The 17,424-nt window shown below is 47.4% G+C and overlaps 2 protein-coding genes across 3 annotated transcripts in view; one reads left to right on the top strand and one right to left on the bottom strand.

Annotated features, from left to right (window-relative positions):
• LOC110575151 (holocytochrome c-type synthase) overlaps positions 1-5,733 on the top strand; it is an 11,246-nt gene extending 5,513 nt beyond the window's left edge. Inside the window, exons 4-7 of the mRNA XM_021684080.1 lie at positions 614-762; positions 1,572-1,691; positions 4,081-4,167; positions 4,712-5,733. Of these exons, the coding sequence (XP_021539755.1) occupies positions 614-762; positions 1,572-1,691; positions 4,081-4,167; positions 4,712-4,910 (555 nt within the window). The 3' untranslated portion in view covers positions 4,911-5,733. The remainder of the gene's footprint in view (positions 1-613; positions 763-1,571; positions 1,692-4,080; positions 4,168-4,711) is intronic.
• A 9,703-nt stretch (positions 5,734-15,436) lies between these two features.
• Positions 15,437-17,424, bottom strand: part of ARHGAP6 (Rho GTPase activating protein 6) — a 472,720-nt gene continuing 470,732 nt past the window's right edge. For both annotated transcript variants that reach the window (XM_044911567.1, XM_044911568.1), the window contains one exon: positions 15,437-16,134. In XM_044911567.1, coding sequence (XP_044767502.1) covers positions 15,437-16,134 — 698 coding nt within the window. The remainder of the gene's footprint in view (positions 16,135-17,424) is intronic.

Raw genomic sequence — 17,424 nt, 5'->3', positions numbered from 1 at the left:
AGAATATTTTTTTTAAAGATTTTATTTATTTGACAGAGAGAGACACAGTAAGAGAGGGAACACAAGCAGGGGGAGTGGGAGAAGGAGAAGCAGGCTTCCCGCGGAGCAGGGAGCCCGATGTGGGGCTCTATCCCAGGACCCTGGGACCATGAACCGAGTTCTAAAGGCAGACGCTTAACGACTGAGCCACCCAGGTGCCCCAAGAATATTTTAAAAGAAAATGGTGGTGTACCTATATTTTATGAGATTTTTCCTCAGAAGAGTGAACAGTCATTTTTGAAAAGCTCGTCATAGAAAGGTTTTTAGAAATGTCTACAGTCGTGATATTAGTTTTTACTTCTTAATCCTTGGGGAGAAAGAGACAGAGAATGTTAACCGCAGTGTGTATTTACCATTTGTGAGAACTTCAACAAGAAGGAAAAACTTTGGAACTCTGACTCTTCAAAAAAGCCAAATTATCTGGGAGAGCTGAACTTCTGCCGTCACTGGCATAATAGGGAACCTCTAACTTGTGTGTGATGCATTGCTTTCCAGAAAGTCATTGATTATTATTGTTTGTTTCTACTTTATGTCCTGTTTCCAACATTTAAAAAAATCCGCTTAATTTACTTAGATGCCACCACCTAATCAGATGCCAGCCCCCGATCAGCCGTTTGCACTGTCTACTGTGAGAGAGGAGTCATCCATTCCGAGAGCAGATTCGGAGAAAAAGTGGGTTTATCCTTCCGAGCAGATGTTTTGGAATGCAATGTTACGGAAAGGGTGAGTGAGCATATTACTGAGAGTATAAATTTGCTCATCAAATTCATCTAAGAATTAGATGTTAAAGAGGTTTTCATCCCCATACAGTAAGTTTGTGTAAGCTAATCAGTATATAACATTCAACTGATTTTTCAGACTTAAAAGAATTTAAATGCAAGGCCAGTGTATTAGTCGGGATTCTCCAGAGAAGCAGACCTAACAGGATGTGTTTTTATACATAGAAAGAGATTTATTATAAGGAATTGACTCACGTGATTATGGAAGCTGAGAAGTCCCATGGTCTGCAGGCTGGAGACCCAGGAAGAACTGATGTTTTCATTCCAGTCCAAAGGCAGGAAAAAACCAGTGTCCCAGTTCAAAGGCAATCAGGCAGGAAGAGTTCCCTCTTATTTGCAGGAGGCTCATTCCTCTTGTTTTATTTAGACCTTCAACTGATCAGATGAGGCCCACCCACGTTAGAGCACTCTGTTTTACCCATTTAAATGTTGTTCTCATCCAAAACACTCTCACAGACACACCCAGAATAGTGTTTGCCCAAATATCTGGCCCCCCCCACCATGGCCTAGTCAAGTTGACACATAAGGTTAACTCATCATCGCCATTAGTAGTTTTTAAAAATACTATTATGTAAAATACTTAAACAAAGTTGGGGAGTCATTAATCAGTGGTACTGACTGAAAAGGTGTCACTTTATGGTCCTTTGATACGTGTGTAAGTGGTTCTTGGTCACTAGGTGAAATGGATATGTGGATTGATTGCACAGAATCCTCAGTAAGGTTTATCGTGTTTTAGCGGACGTTCTTTCCTAGGTGGAAGTGGAAGGATGATGATATTAGTCAGAGAGACATGTATAATATCATCAGGATTCACAATCAGAACAACGAGCAAGCCTGGAAGGAGATTTTGAAGTGGGAAGCCCTTCATGCTGCGTAAGTACGTCTGAGATCATTAACAGCCATCCTTCCAGCATCTTTCTTATTTTATCCCTGCTTTCTAGAGTTTGAACCTTTTATTCCAACAGCGTGTTACCTAATACAACATTTTAGGTGGCGGGCCTGCGTCAGTGACTAGTGTGTGATAGACTGCTCCCACGCAGCTGTGTGCAATGGCAAGCATTTTGTCATGCTTATGGATTCGGTGGGTCCCAAGTGCAGAGAGGACGGAGCAGGGATGGCTCGTCTCTGCTCCCAGCGAATAGGGCCTCGGCCAGGTTCTGATCAGGGATGGCTTGACAGCCGTGGGCTAGAATTCTCTGAAGGCTGGACCATTTACTCATCTGGTGATGCCGGCTGTCAGCCAGGACACCTCCCCACAGCCTCTCATTGTGGCTGCTATGATGGCTGGGTTCCCAGAGCTAGAATTCCAGAAAGCTCCAGGGAAGCTGCATCTCCCTTGCTGACCTGGCCTCAGCCGTCCCACAAGTCTGCCCAGGTTCAAGGGGAGGGGCCGTAGACCCCACCTCTCAGTGGGAGGAATGCCACTTTCCATTGAAGGCACAGCATGTGGGATGGGAGATGGTACAATGCTCTCTGCCCCAAAGCTGATGAGAAAAGCGGTTCTGTTCCCTTAGCATTGAATCCCCATTAGGACTAAACATTGAGGGTTGTCTTAGCACGTGGGCCTTTTTCTCGGAGAGAATAGGTGACTGCAGTCGAGTGTGTTGGCAGTGATGGACCATCAGTCAGCTCGAGCAGTGGTCCTCATACTTGAGCTGCGTCGGCATTGCCTACGGGTTTACTAAAACAGAGTGCTGGGCCCCCACCCCCAGGGTTTCTGAATCAGTAGATCTGGGGTGAGGCCCAGACTTGGCATTTCCAGAACAACACAGATGCTACTGGTTTGAGGAGTCCACTTTGATAAGGGTAGGGGTGGGGAATGTCAGCACAAAAAGCCAGATTATATCATCACGGGCGGATTACATTTTAAATTCATGATAGGATTGCCTGGGGTGGCTCAGTCGGTTAAGCGTCTGCCTTCGGCTCAGGTCATGATCCTAGAGTTCCAGGATCAAGCCCCACATCGGGCTCCCTGCCCAGCGGGGAGTCTGCTTCTCCCTCTCTCTCTGCTCCTCTCCCTGCAGGGAGTCTACTCCTCCCCCTGCTTCTATGCTCCCTCGCTCTCAAATAAAGTCTTAAAAAAAAATAAAAATAAGTTCATGATAAAATTAACTTCTTGGCTAAAGTCCACTCATTTTGTTAAGATGTTCTGTTTTTTTTTTTTTTTTATTTTTTAGTATTTGGACTCTGAGGTTCATTAGTAGCACTTCCTGGGTGTCTGGGGAGGGCACCAGGCCTGGGAGGGGTCCGTGTGAGGAGGGGATGGCGCAGCAACCAGGATTCCCTTCTCGGTAACCCGAGGCCAGCAGAACTCAGCTCTGTCCCCCTCCCAGCTCGCTAGTGAAGTGAGCCGCAAGTGTCTGAACGTGTGCTGGAGTGAAAGCCACCTGCTAACTACGTGTAGTGGGACGTTGGAGCAGAGAGAAGACACAAGGAGATTCCACTTTGTTGGTTTCAGCCCCCCTTCTAGTCATTTTCCAGGGTCCCTCAAAATTAGCTCGGCCTTTTAAAGACACCTGCTACAGCCTCCAGGGGAAAGCTTGCCTGGGTTGAGTATACTTCTTTGCCAGTGACCCTCTTGAGAAGAGCTGCTAGTGAGTAGTCGATAAAGCAGGAAGTAAAGTAAGGCCGAGGGGCCTCACGTAGGGCTCGGTCACACGGGGGCTTGTTCTCTCCCTCCCACGTCGTTAGGCTCAGCAAGGCTGAAGCCCCTCCTAACAGCGACAGCAGCTAACCAAATAGGGGGCCTCCCGTATTTACTTACCTAAGGAACTGGTCCAGCACTAATTTCATTTGTTCTTAGGGATTCTTCCAGCATTTTTCTTCAAAAAGGCTTGTTCATTGGTTTCAAATGAAAGAAGAGTGGAGGATTTTCTTTTATTTGTTTAAAAAAAAAAAAACCCTGCTGCAGGGTGTGAAAGTCGAGTGGAATGCCCAATAGTTAACATTTCTTTTTTTTTCCCCCTGAGAATATACCTGTATCCCCCCAGCAAGTGGAGCGTCCCCTTCCTGACTCCTGGCAAGACTGCAATATTCGGAATGTAGTGGAGGTGGTGCAGTGTCCTTGAACCGGAAATACAGAGCAATATTTTTACCAAATAGGGATATTTCTTTGAATTGTTTTGAAAGTTCTCTCACTTCATAAACGTGAAATTATGTAAAACGCATACAGAAAAATGTGTGTTGTTGAGAAACTGCAACATCACGTTTCTCAACAGAAGGAAAATATTTTAATAGGCTTTTCTTATTTGGAAATTTCTAGGGAGTGTCCTTGTGGTCCATCATTGATCCGGTTCGGAGGTAAAGCGAAAGAGTATTCACCAAGGGCAAGAATTCGTTCCTGGATGGGGTGAGTGGCAGTGCAGAAATGTAATTGTACGTTCCTCAGGTCAGGGTCCGCTTTCCCTTGGCACCCAAGCCAAGCACTCAGTGCCATCTTCCAAAATGTTACCAGTATTCAGCTGGAGATTTCTCCCTCCCTCAAGTTTGCCTGTTGGTGGGCAGACTTTTTCGGGTTTCGTGTGTCGTTCGCTGTCTGATTATCGTAGCCCTGAGTTGAGTTGTGTTCTGTGTTTTCGGAACTGTCCTCTTCCTCCTCCCGTGGTCTCTCTGCATCTGGGCACTTAGCGTCCCCCTCTTTTCTCCTAGCCTACACCGATTCTTAGGTCGCCCTTGGAGCTCTGCAGTATCTCAGCCAACCTCCCTGGCCTGGTCTCTTTCCTGTTGACCATGTTGCCTTGCGGGCAAATGAGCCGTCGTCTGACCTGGGCTCATCACGGCTCTGTGGCACCGTCTTCAACACAGTAGACGGGTTCTTCGAGCCTCACCTCCCGGTTAGATCTTCAACCCCGAGAGCAGGCGTTTTCATGCTCGCAAACATGTTTTCGTTTCAGGTACGAGTTGCCTTTCGACAGGCACGACTGGATCATCAACCGTTGTGGGACGGAAGTCAGGTACGTCATCGACTACTACGACGGCGGGGAGGTCAACCAGGACTACCAGTTCACCATCCTGGACGTCCGGCCCGCCTTGGATTCGCTCTCGGCAGTGTGGGACAGAATGAAGGTCGCGTGGTGGCGCTGGACTTCCTAACTGCTGCTTTGTTAGAGATGGGAAAATAGAAACTATTTTTTTTCCAAGCAATACATTAAACTATTTTCCCCAAACTGAATTGCTCTCATGATGTAATGGGAATGGCAAGTGGGTGAGGACACCTTTCACGTCCCGTAGTAAGGGTGCCCTGTGCCGCGTTCTTTGGTTTTTACCTTGCGCAGTCTATAGCAGGTAGTTGGAGGTTTCCTTCCCACTTGGCCTATATGGGAAGCGCTCCCTTGGTTTTTCCTTCAGCTGCAGTATTGCCTATGTATTTAATCTAGAAAAGGGAACAGCGTCTGAAAAAGAATGTTTCTTGTCGTGTGAAGAGAGCTGCTTTTCTCCTTACTATTTCTCAGGAATACTTGAGACGTAGACCTGAAAGCCCGTGTTCTGCTGAGGAGCTTTTAGCTGGCCAGATGCTTGAACTAATACTATTTATTACAAATAAGTGGTTCTGCTTTTGAAAAAGTTACCAGCGTCTCACTGTTCCTACAAGAGCAGCGCACCCTTAAGGAAACGCAGAGCTATCCGCTGGCAACGCACTCAGCAAAATGAAGGCGCATCTTGGCTCCAGATTCTCAGTTGTGAGAATTTTTCAGGCTGGACCTTGTTCTAGAATAGTTTCAACTCCCCCACGGTTTGATGATGCACGTGCATTGGAACTATGTTTTCACTTTTTAAAAGATTCTTATTTTAATTCCCACTATCCTGCCACGTACCTCTGCTCCCAGCAAGCACGTCTCATTGCCTGTGGCATTTTGACAGTTTATGCCACCCCTGAGTCCCGCTTCTCCTCCTGCCTGAAGCCCTTCCTCCAGCCGGCCTCACCAGAACCTTGACGGCTTGGCGCAAATCGCAGCACCAGGATGGTCCCTCTCGGAAACACGGCTCTATGTTGTTGAGTGTTAGGATTCACAAGAAGAGTATTTTTCCCAGATACAGAATGTTTCATCAACTCACTGTCTCGGTGCAGATTTTTTTTTTCAGGGAGCTCAAAGTTTGCCATTGAAATTCTTTCTACCAGTGATTCATAAACTGGTTGTTCTACCTACAGCAGCATGTTACAAATGATTGTTGGGGGTTTTCTTAAAGTGTTGATAATATTCTTTTGATTTCCCTGGAGTCTGGCGTTAAGTTAGTCGAAGGAACTGGCAGTCTGGAGTGATTCATTTGATACCGATTTCTTTGTTGTGTCGGTTTTGTGTGGTGTTTTCAAAATCCAACAACTTGAAAATCTTCTACGTGTCAAAATATTTGTATATTTTAAAATAAAATAAAGCTGATAGTTCCCAGGTTTGGATTTTAAGAGTCACTTCCCATGTCGCAATTATTTCTGCAGACAGAACCTTTCCAGAAGTGATGCTGTAGTCTCCCTGCTAGCGGCCGTTTTCCCCTCTGTTACTCACGTTTTAAGCTACTGAGAAAAAGAATTACGGTTGGCATATTTTTTTTGGTCCTCAGTGCTACTGAGTAAGTGTAGGATAAGGCATCATTATGGGAAACAAAGTGGTGTAACTGGAAACTGAAAATGGAGCCCTAGGCAGGGGTTCCCCCTCCCCCCCGAAAAGCTGTACTAGTTCTTGAGAAAAACCACCCCTGTAGTAAACCGTCAAGCAGAGCTGAGGACAAGGTCAACGTCATTCCACCTTCCACCACTCCTGGAAAAGACAACGGCCTACTGGGTTTCAGAGCTCTTTTGGGGCTAGATCGTACTTGCTCATTCATGTCCAGGGGTCAGTACTCCCCTCCTCTGAGAGGAGGCTTCATTTAGAACTTGAAATTCATTGTGGATGTTCTCCGGGGTTTTAGGCTAAGTCTTCTCTCTACAGCGTTAGCCCTGTTCAGAATCAGAACAGACTCCTGTCCTAAGGCCAAGTATTAGTGAACAAGGTGGGTTTGGAACTGGGCTCGTGTATGAAACTGGAGCATTCCTAGTAGTTCCCTGTGTCTAGGGAGCTGTGCCCTCTGCATCGTCCCGGGAAGAGGAAATGCAAAAAGGGCAGCCCTGACCAGCGAGGTACTCAGTCTTCTGAGGGACAGTCTAAATGAAATGGTAAGTCCAAGAATCCTAATTTAAAAACAGCCTGTGGTAATCTAGGGGGTGCAAGTTCACTTAAGAATTTTTTAATATATATTGGACGTATAGTTACCGATTTAGTTCATCCTCTACCAGAGTTACTCCTTCCTAGCTAAAGTGAAGAGATGCACACTTCATGCCTCGCCTCTACAGTGACCATGGGACTTGTACTATGGACCATTTGTGTCTTCACAGGCTTAAGGCCACGTGGGTGACAAAAGAAGGCACGTCCTCCAAAAGGTACATGTGCCCCCATGTTCACTGCATTATTTGCAATAGCCAAGACATGGAAACAACCTAAGTGTCCACCAACAGATGAATGAATAAAGAAAATATAGTATAGATATACAGTAGACTATCACTCAGCCGTAAAAAAGAAGGGAATCTTGCCATTTGTGACAACATGGATGGACCCTGAGGGCTTTATGCTAAGTGAAATAAGAGAAAGACAAATATTGTATGATCTCACTTATATGTGGAATCTAAAAAAAAAAAAACAGAAAAAACCGAGCTCATAGGTACAAAGAATAGATTAGTCGTTGCCAAACATGGCGGGGGTGGGGGGTGAAATTTGTGAAGGGGGTCAAGAGGTACAAGTCTCAGTTATAAAAGAAGTCATAAGGATGTCATGTAATGAATATTTGAAAGTTGCTAAAAGAGTGGATCTAAAAAGCTCTCATCAAGGGCGCCTGGGTGGCTCAGTTGGTTAAGCGACTGCCTTCGGCTCAGGTCATGATCCTGGAGTCCCAGGATCGAGTCCCGCATCGGGCTCCCTGCTCGGCAGGGAGTCTGCTTCTCCCTCTGACCCTCCCCCCTCTCATGTGCTTTCTCTCATTCTCTCTCTCTCAAATAAATAAATAAAATCTTTAAAAGATAAGTTCTCATCAAAAGAAAAAAAATTCTGTAGGTGGTGATCATTTCCCAATATATGCAAATATCAAATCATTACATTATACACCTGAAACTAATGTAGGTCAATTATGCCTCAATTAAAAAAAGAACGCGAGTTAGAGTCCAGCTCGGGCCTTCACTTGCTGTGTGATCTCTGGGTCCCGACTTTGTCAGCCTTAAAAAGAATAATAAAACCGTTTTCGTCTGTTGAGGCTGCTATTACAAAATGCCACTGGCTGCGCAACTTACAAACAGAAATGCCCGGGTCACAGCTCTGGAGACGGGAGGTCCAAGGTCAAGGCGGCGAGGCTTGGGTGCCGGGTGAGGAGGTTCACTGGGGGGCCCTCTCCTCCGGGGTCCTCCTCCCAGGAAGGGGCGAGAGAGCACGCAGCAGTCTCCTTCATACAGACGCTAATCTCATCCCGAGGCTCCACCCTCATGACCTAAGCACCTCCCAAAGGCCCCGCCTCCTAGAACCATCAATATATGGATTTGGGGTGGGGGGCACAGGTCCAGACCACAGCGCCCGCCTGTGAGAGTTGTTTCCAGGTACTGCAAGATGACACCTGAGAGCACTTAGAACAGAGCCCTCAGGGGGACATGCTCCCTGTCAGCCATCAGCTCATCATCACCAACAAGGAAAGGATGGTTCGAGGGGGGCGCTGGGTGTAAAAGAAGTATTAAGGCTACATAGTGGGCCGCCCTCCGCCCCCTTCTCCCAAGGAGCAGCTGCCTGCCAGTGGACTAGCAGGGGCTCCTCCGGATCTGGGTTAATTGGAAGGATTAGCAGGCACTGGGGTGCTTGCTCTAAGCAAGCTCATAGTATTTAAAATCTCTATAGGGACAAGGCAGGTAGCAGTCTTTGACCCGCTGAAAACTAGAAACATGGCAGGGTGACATTTGGTTTACTTCATAAACAAGTCCCGCTAGAGAAAAATAAAGGTTATGATTAGGCTCCTGTGCTTCCTAATCTAAAATGTAGCTCACGGTGTCCTCAGGATCACAAAGGTATCCAGATTTAAAACAGGTTATGTTTCCCGCATGTAAAAGGGTACCAAAAATTATTTCCAAAGCCACGTATTCCTAACTTCAGGCAAAATTTTGAAAATTACATAATTTCTTTTTTTTTTTTTAAGATTTTATTTATTTGAGAGAGAGAATGAGAGACAGCATGAGAGGGAGGAGGGTCAGAGGGAGAAGCAGACTCCCTGCCGAGCAGGGAGCCCGATGCGGGACTCGATCCTGGGACTCCAGGATCATGACCTGAGCCGAAGGCAGTCGCTTAACCAACTGAGCCACCCAGGCGCCCCGAAAATTACATAATTTCTTAAACATACAGCATATTAAAGCAATGCATATTAGTTATTCCTTCCCCCTTTAACAGAAATAATATACTTATTGCTGCAGCAGAGGTCCCGTAATAAAATGCCACGCCATTTGTATAAGCAGTAAATGCTTCATGCTTGTGTGCGCCCTTGTTCTGAAGAGAAGCTGACAGCACTTTGTGCCAAGTATTCACCCTGGTGTCACACTCACATAGCGAGTGGTCCAAGGTTTTTGTGGGATCGTAGCAGCTGCTGGAGCAGACATTCAAAGTTTCTAAGACAAGTTTCTATGTCTACTTGGGGGATGAGGCATGGGCACATGGGAGCTAGCTTGGGTTTATAATGAGCTTTTACTTAATGCTTTCACATGCACAATGTCCCGTGTGATGGGGCCACGGAAACGACAACCCCTGAGGGCTATAACGTAGCAACTGTGTGGAGAGAGAAGACTTCACAATTGGAGTGAGTGGACTCCTGAAGGACAGTAAAGGTTACTGGTTTGGAGCTCTGCTCAGAATCATCATTTAAACACTTTGCTTTTTCTTTCTACATTTTTGATACGTTCATGCGGCTAGTTCCCGTGGCTCTCCATGGTTTGATATGGAATATTATCAGGATGCTTTTGGCTACAAGTAGCAGAGTCCTTGCTGGGACTCCTCACCACAAGTGCAAGGTTGGGTGTTTGCCTGGTCAATTCCAGCTCTCTCATGCTGTTCCCTTCATGCTTAATTTCAGCTTTATCCTGAAAGGGTGGATTCCTTTCATCATCCTCAGATGGCTCCTAGTTGCTGCCTGAGATTTACAATGCTTGTTTATGGCCGGTAGGTACGATGTGGGGCAGGAGGGGGGTGTTTCCCACAACCATGGAAAATAAGGTTACTCCTCTTCAAGCTCACTGGGCCAATTCAGCATTAGGTCTGTGTCCTGGCACCTCCTACCCTTGTACATTCCCAGGAGAGTGTCTCGTGCTTAGCCTAACTCAGACGAATCATTTAGAGTGAACTGCGGTGCCCACAGGAGGATTATTTCACTACGAATTTTTAAATCCCTTTCGCTCAGTTGTCACCCCGGAGGCAGGAGCTCCTCCCCCGGGGACGTTCCCACTGAGCCCCTCCCCTTCATGAAGGAGACCCAGGGCTCCGAGAACCACAGAGCTTTGCTCATGCTTCTCTGAATTATCCAGATGGCAGGCTGGCACACCTAGACGGCTTGCCACCAAATCCTGGTTCTGCCACCCTATAGTTGTGTGACCTTGGGCAACTCATTTGAGGTCACTCCGAGTCACCTCTGCCCTCCGGCAAGAGAGGATGGTTGTGGTTCCTATTGCTTGTGGGGGTTAAATGAGTGGCGGAGTAAAACACTTGGGTTCGAGCAGATGTTGTTAATAAATATTAGTTACTAGTACCAGCATCTTGCAGCAGAGGGTCCCAATTTGTTTCTTCTAAAGTGATCTCATGTGGGACACCGATTCGCTGCTATTTGTTGACTATTAATTCAGCGCTGCTCCAGGTTGTTTCTTCCTTAACCCTCAGAACAATCCCGAGGGCGCCCGATCTCGTCTGATCTCGGAAGCTGAGCAGGGTCGGGCCTGGTTAATACTTGGCTGGGAGAACAATCCCGAGGGCGAGGTGTTGTTATGCCCTGACTACCCCGAGCAAATGGAGAGTCAGAGAAGTGAAATGGGCTGGGCCGAGGTCACCCAGCTCATGAATGACAAAGCCAGGACTCAAACCTCGTCCTCTTTGAACCCGGAAGCCCACACTTTAAAAAAGGTCATTGTTCTTTTCAGTCATTAAGTGAGCACCAACCAGGAAGCATGCACATAAACATTTACTTGCCACGTTTACTATTAAGTTTTTTGTCTTAAGAATGGAAAGATACCACATCCAAGCCACCTGCCCTCTCTGTCCCAGATATTACAGAGCTGGGCGACGTGTCTTTGTGGGGCCTGGCTGGTTAGGAGACAGGGTCTCTGTGCTTGCCATCAGCTTCTCCCCAGACTGTGTCCCCGTTTCCTCAAAAGCCTTTTTATTTGGCAAACATACCTCTATCTCTGCATTTGCTGGGAGGTCAACGGACTTATATTTTTTTCTCCATTGCATGGGAAACTGCCTGATCATATTCATATGCATACGTTTGGCCAACATTTATCAAACGCCAACCGTATGCTGGGTCTCTGCCCAGTCCCGAGCACACAGTCCCTGCCATCGAGGACAGAGTGGGAATGACCTCGAGATAAGACGTGCAGCAGTCCTGAGAACGCACAGCAACGCTTGTTAAAAACGGCCACGTTCGCCAAGTGCCTGAAAAATGATACGATTCAGCATGTTTATGGGAGAGGAAGATTCAGGCTAACTTTACAAGGAAAACAGCCTTCAGATGACTAGTAAAAGCAGGGAGGAGCACTCGAGGCCCCTTGGAACAGAAGTGCGAAAGCGCATCCTGCGTGCGGGAAGGGGCTGTTTCCCGGATGAGGCCAGAGTAGGGGGTACGGTTTTGGGGAGGGATGATGGGCGGAAGGTCGATTGAGGCTGGATTGTGGAGCGCTTTGATGTTACCATGAGGAGTGGGGACTTCGTCTTGTGGGCCAGAGGGGGAGGAGGGCATCAGTGGTTTGGCCGCAGGGGCGTGCCTGTGATGAGGTGTGTATTATAGGCTATCTAAGAGGCCGTGGTGTGGAGGAGCGGGGAGGAAGGAGACAGAAAGGGACCCAAGAACCGAAGGCTAAGAGGGTGAGGGCAGACACACAGGAGACACATGCAAGAGAGGCAGCAAGGCTGGGACCCCAGGGAGGCTGGGGTAAGATGCCCTGGAGGAGGACATGGCTGGAGGCTGCAGGGAACGAGGCTCCGCATGGAAGTCGAGGCGTGCAGTTGGTCCTTCAGGACTGGTGACGCTCCGTGCGACACTCAGTGAAGACCTCAAGCCACTGGGGACCGGGTGGGCTATCAGGCTGGAGATTTGGGTTGTCAGACTTAGCCAATGGGCACTCGGTTCAATTTGAACGTCAGATACACAGTGAATGACTTTTAAAATACTTCTTATGGTAAGTATGTCCCGTGCCATATCTGGGGCAAGAAATCTTTTTAAACTATAATTACATCTCAGATATGGCACAGGACATACTCCTACTAAAATACGGTCATTCACTTATTGGACTGTTGAACTGGGTGTCCTCTATCTGATCTGGTGACCCTACCTGAGAGGTGCCAAGGTAGAGGGCTCTGCACCCCCGACCCACCTTCCCCTGGCCTGCCAGGCCATGCTATGAGCTGGACATGGGTTTTTTTAATTAGTAAACCTGGGATGTCGCAGGCAAACTGGGATGAGTGGGTCACTCTAGGCTGAACAGATGTAGCCTGAATTGAGTTTTGAGAATCTTCTGACCCTTCTGCCACCTCCGGGGCGCCTTCCATTGGGGCTGGGGATGCGAGCACCTGTGTGCACTGGGGATCTCAGCAGGCCAGGGGTGCACACCCCAGCCACCCCTCTGGGCAGCCTCCCATCTGCACCGCGCCGTCTGTTGCCTCGGCTGTGCGGAAGATTCTCAGCCCTTACTGGAATTTTCCTTTGCTTTGCATTTTTTTTTGTCTTGAACATTTGCTGCTGATTTAGTCCCGTTTTAACATTCTGTCTGGTCGAGCTGTGGTCCTGTCTCCAACTCCTCTTCTTCCAGTCCCTGCCTTTCCTTCCTCTCTGTTCTGTGGAGTCCGACCCCCCCCCCCCACCGCGGGCTGCTTATCAGCCGACGGCGCCCGCCGGCCTGCACTTGGCCCCCGCGTCTCCCGACACTGAATCCCAACGCTGTTCCTCTGCCCAGCCCCGTGTGGGAAGATGTGCGTGAGCAAAGAAGCAAGCTGGGCTAATTTACAAGTTTTCTTCATTTGCACCACCTCCGTTGGTACAAAAGATTTTTTTTTCTATAAGAAAACCGCAGCAAACATGTCAACAGCTACTTAGATGAAGACAAATTCACGCTCGGCCGTCTCTGCCGTCGCCGTCCCGGCCCCGGTGCCGGAGGCGCATGCGCAGTGACCGAGCGTTCGGGCTGCAGAGGCGTCAGCGGCAGGCCAGCTTTCTTCTTGCTCCTGGGAGCTCTAGACCTGACTGTCAACAGACGGACAGACCTTTGTGTCACAGACATCAACCTCAGAGCCATTTGGTCTGGAAGTTTTAAAAAATAGAACTGTTAGGGCAGGAGCCGGGTGGGAAGAGGGTCCCATACACGTGGCGGTTCAGTCCAGAACGGAGGCAAAGAACTGGGCAGCTCGTGGTCGGACTCAAAGTCTGGAAGACACACGGTGAGCAGGAATAGGAAGGAGGGGGGGTGACACAGAAGAGCAACTCGCGATCCACAATCGAGTAGTGTTTGCTCAGAGTCTTGTTTACGACTTTCGGCTGCGTGTGGGCCTCCAGGAAGAACCGGAGACCGGTGGGCAAATCCTTCCCGAGTCCCAGCGGGCGGCGGGGGTGCTGGACCCAGTGGCAGAGCCTGAAGACAGCCCGATCATTTGCCCAATAAGAAACGTTAGACACCACGTCTAGACGTCATTATTTTGGCCCTGAGACAAAGGAAGCATCTAAGGCCTTTATAAAGGACAGATGTCACGTACAGGGACCGTGCTGGGCACCACCTGTCCAGCGGGTTTCCAGCCTGCGGCAAAAACACTTCCTCACTGACAACTGAGTTTCGGTTGAGTGACTGACAATCAGCCTTCACTTGCAACAAATAATTAGTATGACTTTCTAAGTGTGTCGGTGGCCCCAAACCATCTGATAGCTTTTACTAGCTCTTTAGCTGTATATGTATAGTATCGCTGCTGTTTATGACACTTGGACTTGTGGAGAGCGAAGTGGGTGTCTGGAACGGAGTGGCGAGTTCATGCATTAGATTTAATGCCCGGAAACAAAGCATTTGTTTAACTTTTTATTCATCATGGCACAAGACAGAACTTTAAGAAACACCACGGAAAATGTCATTGCCGACATGAAAATTAAGAGTAGCATGTTTCATAAAAAATTCTTCTTCTATAATACACATTCCCTTACGAAGTGAAAAAAAAAAAAAAAAATCTCGTAAAATACTGAAGCGAATCGCCACCTGCTGGTCAAAAATGGTTTTGCGGTTGAAAAACTTGAAACTACTTAAGTATGTAGTAGGAGCATTTTACGATACACACAAAATTACCGAAGAAAACATGTCCTCGGCCTTTGGCGCGATGTAAATACAAAGCTGGAGTTTTTGTCCAAACGTGACTTACTTTACAAAGCTTTGCTTATAATTTGGTTAATACTGATTATGGGGCAAAAGGAAAAACTTTTGTTCTGTAATTTGAATACTCTGGATGCTTAAACGCTTTATAGTTGGATTCCAGTTTGTAGTTTTTGAAAAATACATAAAAATTATACATTATAAATATATATTATATATGGTCTATATAAAATTGAATTTGATCTAAAATGGGAAGGACAACTTCTTAATTATTCTTTCTTTGTCAGGCACGGCCTTTCTCTTGTTCGATTAACTGAATCCTTTCTAAACAGATTCTAAAAATATATTCCATAATGTATCAAATTTAATATCTTCCTTAAAACATATTCAATATGAAAAAGCATTCAGTGACTACGTTTTCTTTTGCATCTCATGACTATATAAAAATATGGCTTGGCATACTCTGTTTTGTTTTGTTAGTGTTTTTCCTAGGCATTGAAGGAAGGGCTGTCCCCAGCTAAAAAGCTATGGCAAAAGCACAGAAACCTGCTTGTGCATATTCTAGAACATTCTATAGAATCTCATTACTCAGTATAAGTGAAGTGATTTTTAAAAATTGTTCCTTCTGTTTCTGTGAATATATCATATACGATTATCATACATAATCTGTTACAGAATATACAACAGTCAAAACTGAAGTCACATAAATACAGTTAAGCTATATCAAAGCAAGGGTTTTATCTTATACAAAGCCAACGCGAGTAGTTTTTCGGTTGGATATCACCATCCATTTTTGTTTTCGTTTTCTCCTAAGGCTGGCTATGCAATAGAAGTTTATTATAAATGGCAAGGGTACTAGTGCTCTCTATCTTTAAGTGAGCTGGGTTTCTCTCGTGTTATTTTTTTTTAAGTGTTAAAGAAGAAAAACCAGTAAGTGTCCAATTGTCCAACACCAACTTTTTCCCCTACAGAGTGAAAGAAGGCTGTCTGGGCCGTGGGGGTGTGCACTTGGGTGGGCTCATACCAGCGTTTCCGGGAGGGCATCGGGGTTGTCGGTCGATAAGAGCTCCCAGATCTGCCACCGCTCTCTCTGCCAATCCAGCCAGTTGGGGTCACCCAAAGTCTTACTGTTCTGATCGCTGGCGGAAGTGGAGTAGGCGCTGCTCAGTTTTTGCTCAGCGGCTTGCTGCTCTCGCTCGGCTGTTTGGCTTCCCTCTTCCAACGCTGTTCTGGAACCTTCTTCTGGCCTCTGAGGCCTCCACAAGAGCGGCTCTGCTGGCTGGTGGGATGACGCTACAGCTTGCTTCCCGGGACCAGGATACGGAGGCGGAGGCCTCTTGTCACGCTTCTCACTCTCTCGAGGTCTCTGGTGCAAAGGCTTGGCTCTGCTCTGCAGCCAGACCACATCGAGGTCACTCTCAGTGAGGTCTTCGGCGCTGCTCAGAGTCAAATACTGCTCTGACTTCGGTGTGGCCTGCTCACACCTTCTGCCGCCGCCCTGGATGTGGGGCGTGCTGCAGACGCGCGACACGGGAGGGCAGGCCCTGCACTCCACGATGGTGGCCGTGGTCTGAGTCCTCCGAATGACCTGCGGGCCACCTTCCAGTTCTGTGGGGCTCCCCTGCCATCGGGGCCAATTTGGGGACAGGTTCCCTTGAGAAAGGGAGCATGGCCCCGGTCGGAGGGAGCTGCTCTCAAAAACGTCTCCATAGGAACCTGGAAGCCGGAGAGAAGGGCGAGAAATGGAATTAGTTTGTAGAATCCCTCTTGGGATGTGTCCTGCTATTTCCTTCCCACGGCCACCTTCAAAAATTGAGAAAGCACAGGACACTCCTCCCGCTGCCTAAAGTAAAACATGTCCTAGGAAAGGAAATGACAAATCATGCTTTGGTTATTGGCACAATTCACGGAGCAGCTCCAGATCCGGATGTCAAACTAGATTCAATAGTCCTTGTCACTAATTTGTTTCAGGAAAGGCCCCTTCCACATGGCTTCTGAACCTGGAAGGTAAAGAAAGTGTTCTCTTCTCGTTCGGTGCGATTTGCAGTCCTGAGGAGACACCAACGATAATGCTTTGATGTTTCCACCATGTCAGTAAAAGGTGTTGGAATAAACGAACTGAACCTAAAATGCCCCATCTCGGGCCAGAAGGTAGTGAAGACAGCAGCTGCTGTGTAGACCCCACCGCCACCAGTGTGGGAAAGACTGGCCCAGTCCTCCCACTTATTAAAAAGCAGGTAGGGAAAGAGAAGAAGACCATTTTGCGCAAGAGATATGAGCATTTGAACAGGGACTGAGCAGAGTTGAAATAGCAGAAGGAAATGGAGCAGAACATCTTGGAATAGTTTAACCTTGGGGGAAAAGGTAGTAAAAGCACTTTGTAGGATACAACGCAATGTGGTTAGGTAATGGGTCAGTACTAAACTCAGCTGGCTTAGAGGCCGCTAAAGTAAAGATGCACCGAGCTTTAAAAATGGAATATGGGAGGGGGCGCCTCGGCGGCTCAGTCAGTTTAAGCTGCCGACTCTTGATTTCGGCTCAGGTCAGGATCCCAGGGTCGTGAGATCGAGCCCCGCATCAGGTTCCGAGCTTGGCGTGGAGTCTGCTTGGGATTCTCTCTCTCTCTCCCTCTGCCCCTCCCCCTGCTTGCTCTCTCTCTCTAAATATAAATAAATAAAATCTTTAAAAAAATAAAAATACAAAATAAAAAAATAAAAAACACCAGCTTGGGAAAGTTCAGCTAATTAATAGAGAAACTGGAAAATAATGGTGAGAAAGAAATGCAAATGAAAATAATAAATACAATTTTGTTTTCCTTTTTAAAAGATTTTATTTATTTATTTGAGAGAGAGAGTGTGTGCGCATGAGCAGGGGGAGGGGTAGAGGGAGAGGGAGAAACAGGCTTCCCGCCGAGCAGGGAGCCCGATGCGGGGCTCGATCCCAGGACCCTGGGATCACGGCCTCAGCAGAAGGCACACACTTAACGACTGAGCCACCCGAGTGCCC

Source organism: Neomonachus schauinslandi, chromosome X (assembly GCF_002201575.2).
Source record: "Neomonachus schauinslandi chromosome X, ASM220157v2, whole genome shotgun sequence".
NCBI lineage: Eukaryota > Metazoa > Chordata > Mammalia > Carnivora > Phocidae > Neomonachus > Neomonachus schauinslandi.
Note: the sequence above shows the minus strand (reverse complement) of the source record. Positions and strands in the feature narration are given on the sequence as shown.